Consider the following 6,426-nt stretch of genomic DNA (forward strand, 5'->3'; position numbering starts at 1 on the left):
ATATCCAACAGTTATTAATTTATATTGGTAAAATCATTAATTATTGATTTTATTTATTTTACCAATGTGCTTTTCTTAATGCTAACAGTTATTTGCTGTGATCGGGACAAGTTTTTAGTTGTTTAATCAAGTGTTTGCTTATTCAGGTTTTTGCCATTTTGGTTTCCTTAGAGTTCAGCTTTGCAACTGGTCTTTTCCCTTACTAAAGACCATTCAGGTTTGCTTCATTCCAAACTACTCAAATATTGTATGTTTAAATTTTAGCATTACTTGCATTCTGCTTAAAAACAACTAATAAAAAAGAAAACAGAGGGACAGACAGAGGGAAAAAAAGGTAATTCCTAAATCCTCTGAGTCAGAGCCTGTCAAATTCTATGCACAAAGTATATGTACAGCATAGAAAATGACAAGACTTAGTGCATGTTCTTCTTAGGAAGCTGCAACTGTCTGGTACATCCTTGGGTTACATTCCCAAAAAGGATTAGTGTAAATGTGCTTATTCCATCATCGAGTTCAGGCTGACTACACTACTGTTAGGAGTTCCAGTGTTGTAGTAAACACCAAAGAGTAGAGACAGCATTCTTTATCCAAGACTGTGGACAGTTTTCAAGAGATACCCACCTTTAGCTGGGCAAATGGTTCTAGCTAAGCATTAGATTTCCATGGCAAGTGGGAAAATGAAGCATTTCCAGGCTTATTTCCTTTCTTCACAATTTGTGAGGGAGAACCAGCTCCGCTCACGCACTGCAGGATAAATGTGTGGAAGGCAGTACCCATCCTACACAAGGAGAGGGTAAGACTAAACCATCCTCCAGTACTTAGGGTCCTCAGTCAGAGGACCTGGTTGTGTCACTCCTAGGAGCCACCTCAGTGTGGATGAAGACTGTAAGCATCAGAGTAGCAAACAAGCATGAACCACCAGTATTTGCTAGTTTTCAAAGGGAGATGCTAAACTCCAAGCTCCAAACTACAGGACTCCTGGAGATCCAGCTAAGGCCAGAAGATTTATAACACAGCACAGTCTGGCACGGGATGCAAACCACAGAGCTTTAATTAATGATTGTTCCTGGGAATCCTATGTTTTATAATGAACTACAGCACCTAGAGCAGATCGAAAAACTGCAGTTAGTGCCTGTAACTATGTGTCACATGTATTTTTGCTGGCAGGACAAACAAGAAAGCCATTTAAGATGATGTAGGCTGTAATGTGCCTCCTGTCCATCTGCATGAAGTAGAAAAAACCTGCTAGAAAATGGATGTCACTATTTGTGCCACAGAACTGGGCCCAGGCTTGCCAAATGCAATTCTGAAACATCAACTGCCAACTAAGCCAAGAAGCAGGAGCCACAATGATGGGGAACAGAAGAATACTGTTGCTCTTCACAGTGAGAAATTCCAATTCTCCATTTAGTCCACATAAGAAAACTTTCTGCTGAGAATCTTCTTGTTTGGTATCACAGAAAGTGAAACAAAGAAAGAGAGAAAAAAGCAAGCAGGGTATTTCTGGCAAGATCATAGCTGCCTTTGTCACATTACCTTGTTAAGGAACACATCTGGTACAGGTGGCTTGGTTTGGAAGCTGCAGATTGAGATGCAGATTGAGCTCTGGGTGGGAGCCCAAGACAAGAGGCCAACTGTCAACCTTTGGGATAACAAAGGGCATGAAGAAAGATGAGGCAACCAGGTGAATGGACACTGAGAAACACAGCAAGAGCTGGGACTTGCCAACAAAGGAGATGAAGATAGATGACACAAGCGACATGCCAGGATGGACTCAGAGCAGGGCAGGAGCAGAAGACTGGGTAAACTGGGAGGGTATAAAAGCCCAGGGGGCCTTGGTTGGGGGTCCCTCCTCGAAGGCACCAGCTCGAGCTGAATAAACTGAATAAATTGCTTTGTGGAATGAGACATCTGAGAGTGCTAGGGGAAACCTGGTCTGGCTGTGTGGGGAGTCAAGCAGGGCACCCACAGGCTCACTGGAGCCACCAGATGTGAAGGGGCTTCAGTCCCAGCAGCTAAACTCTCTGGCACTGGGTGTGTGACTGTCAGAGAGTCTCGTGAATGGTCAAACTGGGAAGTTTCCTCAACAACCTAATGCTGAGCAGAGCTGTGTTGGTCACATACTGTAACTCCTCTGCATGTTTTCTACAACCCTGACTCAGAAAGACACTTAAGTATACAAATAACATTTGAAATTTATGCTTAATTACAATGTATTGTTTACATCTGAAAGTAGACTGTGTAAGTCTAAGCCAAAATAATATGTTACACTTCTGGCATGATCATGTTACAAAATCCAACTACAAAGTTCACAGAGTATAAATTCTAGACATTTGGTCTAGGGTGTGTTTTCCTCCTGAGAATCCAGGAAAAGGACAGGCAAGCATTCAACATAGAGAAAAATAACCCCAAACTTATGGGCTGACTTGATTGCTATCTTTTTTGCTATATATTGAACTGCAGTTCAGAACTTCAAATACAGAGGGGAACAATGGAGACAGGACAGGACATGGACAACATGACATGACCCTCATATCCTCCCCAACTCTACTTCAGTGTTACTCAGCCTTTCATTATAGTTTTCTTTGTGCAACATTTCTAGCAATTGCTAAATAAGTACATGCTTGGAGGGTCTAAAGAACAAACTAAAACCCATGCCTTAAGGTTCAATATACCAGTGTTCAGAATGGAATTCTGAAATCAACTGTGCTGTACACTGAAATACAGCACTTCATTATTTTCAGTGCTTTCAACTCATCCTGAATTGAGATAATGCTAAACAGACCCAATTAGTTCAATAAAAAGAAGGCAACATTCAGTCTAGCATAGTCTTTCATTATAATATTTATTCTATGAAACAATGAGGAAAGCATAAGATTTAAAAATGTTCCATGCATTTCATAAAATACAGAGAAAGACGTTGTCATAAACAAAATATAATAAGCAAGCAAAACCCCCACTGAAAATCCTGAAAGCTCCACTCTCCACACTGCATCATATGAGTGCAAAAAGCATATCCAGGAGAAAGAGGAAAGTGGCAGGTTATCTGTCAATAAGTGGGATGAGTAAACCAGCCCACAAGAGTTCTGCCATCACCTTTCTTATCCTAAAACCAAACTGATGCAACTTGTTTTCCTTGCTACCAGTTCTTTGCATTATCTTTGGTTGGGAAACCAGGATAGCACAGCAGAATTCATATTAAGCTGCTGTCAGAGAAGCACTAGGGCCTAAAGTGTAAGTAGCTAAAATAAGATAGCAGGGCACACTGGGTGGGAAGGAATGGCTGTTGTTTCCCTGTTGACAGCAAGATGCAGGGACACACACTTTATCTTACCGGGAGCACGGAGGGTAGAAGATACATCTGGTGAAAGAAGTACGGGCAGAAGCAGGAAATATAACTAGTACCTCTCTTTAAGAATCCCAATCACATAAAAGACATGCTGCATTACAAAAGGATGCCAACAGCCACATCTTCATTTACGATACAAATTACATTGCTATAAACCTTCTCGCTGAAAGCTTTTCATCCAGTTCCTTCTCCTTGACCTACAGGACTCCATTTAGCTTTAGCAAAGCTGTCACAAGATCCTTCTCTTTCATTCTGCAGAACCTCCAAGACTCCCACGATGGTTAACAACCACGTAACTACCAAACACAAAACCAGTCTAGCTCTGGGCTCTGATATAAAGCAGCCCCCATCTCCTTCTGGGAATGCCCAAAAGCTGCCACAGCTGTATTTGGGGAGGGTGGTGTCATGAAAGGAAGAAACAAGGCTTCACTTACACAAACACCTACTACCCCAAAAGCCCCACTCCACACAGGCTTAGGAACACCATAATCAAAGAGTTTCATGTGGGGAGGAGCAAAGAGAAGACAGCAGGCTGGGATCCTTCCCCTGCATTGGGGTTTGCATCCACTTCTCAGAGCAGCTTTCTTCTGTGAGCTACCACGATCTCTCTGCTGCAGGGCGGAAGGGTCGGCACTGTCCTCCTGTGAACGATGCACCATGGGGGAAGATTGTTACAGTTCAAAATGTGGTTTTCAACTTGATTGTTAAAAGGCATAAAGCTAGGAATTCCTGTTTTTTTTAAAAAATCAGTAAAGTGGCATTCAGCCTGTAGCATGAAATATTACAAAATCAGAAGAAGTAAGATACAGAATTGCTCATGCTACACTTTGTCTTCCTTTGCATATACATATCAGAAACATGACTTTATATCACATGATCTTTTCACCTTCCAATCCCCAGAAGAACCTTGTTCCATCCCCTGGACAAGCACAATTGAGGCAGAAAGAAAACTCCATAGGAAATCCAAAGTCCAGCATTTCTCACTTCTGAGTGCTTGCAGCTACAATAATGTTTTCTTGTGGAGTTTTTAACATTCAATTATGCTTGATGTGCTCCATTTATTTTGCATTAAGAAAACAGAAAATGCCCTAAAAGATTAAGGTCTCAGGTCTTCACAGGTTTCCATAGGCCTTGGTGAAACATAGATTGAGTCTTCTTTTAAAATAACTGCCCAGCTTCCTGTCTAGTGTAATTCCTGTGTTGTCCACATAAACATTGCAGTGTCTTTTCACCACCCACTAAGCTCTTTGCTTCCATCAAGTATTTGTGCCTAAAAGCATATCCTTATGTTTCTTCCTACACCACAAAAGATCTAAGAAAATAGGAATTAATCATAGGCATGATACTTACAGGGATTGCTGCTGTTTGCTTCTATCTTCCCAGCCTTGGCAAGTTTGGTTGAGTTCTGCTGTGCTTTGCCTTGCTCCTCTCCAGTTAGCAGGGCTTTTATTTCAGAGGGGATTTTCCCTTGGTCCATCGCCATGCACCACTGCTTGTACTGAAATATGCAAACACATTAGGCATTAGCAAACTGCCAGGATCACATTAGCAGACAAAACAGAGCTGTAATCTTTACCTTCCGGTATATTCATTTAAGGTCTGAATTTACTGAGCTGAAGCCTCTTACGAAACTGCAGAGCACTAACGAGCTAAGCACGTGTCCATGGTTGCATACCTGGCCTCAGCAAATCCTGTTTCAGTCAATAAACTGCTACTCACTGGCAGTACTAGACAGAATACTGTAATTATTAAACAAGATGGAACACACTGTGCATTTTCTCGCTGCTGGCATGCAAGAACACCGTTCCAGTTCATGGCCTATTAAAAACAAATATTTCACATGACTGTGGGGCTGATAACTATTAGAGGTCCTTTCTGACTGCACAAGGCATGGCTGCAGCACATGTGCCTTATTCCCAGTTCCCTCAACTTCAAGCCTTCCTTGCCAAACCCTGAAGCACACCAAAAACCTGTGGACAGTTGGCTGACTTTTCACCCCATCCTAAACCTATTCAATTGTGGTGATTAGCCCTGCTATTCAAACACACCTAAAGCAAGGCAAAAGCAATATCCTCAGCTCCAGTGAAATTTCAGTGGCATCTCAGTATCACGGAGGAGCTGTGTCTGTATTTCCACACAAAACATTCTCTTTGGTTAATGCAGCTTACTTGGCCAAGACACCCATCTTACATGTGCTGGAAAACAGGACAGCTGTGCAACCATCTACACAGAGAGCATGCTGCTAGTATCAACCTCCCCAAAAGAGAAGCAATGACACACTGTGGATATATGTTCCCCCTTGATATTTTAACACACCTCTTTCCAACATGTCCCTCTTTCTACCTCTGTCAAAGATTTTTCAAAACAAACTTTTCAAAGACAACAAACTCAAATGCAATGGCACTTTGTCTGCTTGCTTCCAGTTCAAAACCAGCAGGTAACTGCCACACCAAAGTAAGCAGACAGCTGGATGCATCTGTTATTGATGCTTTGATACCTTCTGGAAAGCCAAATGCCATTTTCAGTCACTGTGATTTCAAGACCAAATGTTCACAAGGACAGGCCCCAAATAATATTGAGGGTGAGGTTAAATGATAAGTTTCTTACCATTTCAAGCTCTTCTCTGAGAGCACAGATGGCTCGCTCTCTGCTTGAAACTAGCTCTTCCAGGTACTGGTACCTCAGCTTCTTCCTGGCTCTGCACTCTCTTGCGCTCTGACGGCTTCTTTCAAGCTTTGCCTTCAAGTCTATTTTGGCTGGTTTACGACCTCGCTTGCCTGGTTTCTTTACCTTGCCTCCAACTACCTGGAAAGGAAGAGTACAATAAAGATTCTGGTCTGCAGAGGTAATACTGTAACCATGTGACTGTGATTCCTAGGTGTCTCAAGCAGAGAATCCTGCATATACATTCACTGATTCTGGAGCAACAGAGGAAATAAGAATGCTTGTGTATGGAGTTTTCAGTAATGGCATCAAAAACAAAAGGGAGGGATATGATTTCATAATGAAGTCAGTGCTTAAGCAGTCCTGTTGTAAATGCTACTAATCTGGTTTGGAGGAGCTCCACAAGATCATCA

General features: G+C 42.1%; 1 protein-coding gene across 1 annotated transcript; it reads right to left on the bottom strand.

Moving 5' to 3' along the window:
- Nucleotides 1-3,742: 3,742 nt before the first annotated feature.
- CREBL2 (cAMP responsive element binding protein-like 2) lies at nt 3,743-6,154 on the bottom strand (the record flags this gene model as incomplete). The annotated part of the gene is made up of 3 exons (XM_009075608.1): nt 3,743-3,990; nt 4,700-4,847; nt 5,957-6,154. Coding segments are annotated over 3 exons (348 nt in total), but the record flags the coding sequence as incomplete, so codon positions are not given.
- Between the last annotated feature and the right edge of the window lie 272 nt (nt 6,155-6,426).

The sequence above is a fragment of the Acanthisitta chloris genome, unplaced genomic scaffold (genome assembly GCF_000695815.1).
Source record: "Acanthisitta chloris isolate BGI_N310 unplaced genomic scaffold, ASM69581v1 scaffold2785, whole genome shotgun sequence".
Classification (NCBI taxonomy): domain Eukaryota; kingdom Metazoa; phylum Chordata; class Aves; order Passeriformes; family Acanthisittidae; genus Acanthisitta; species Acanthisitta chloris.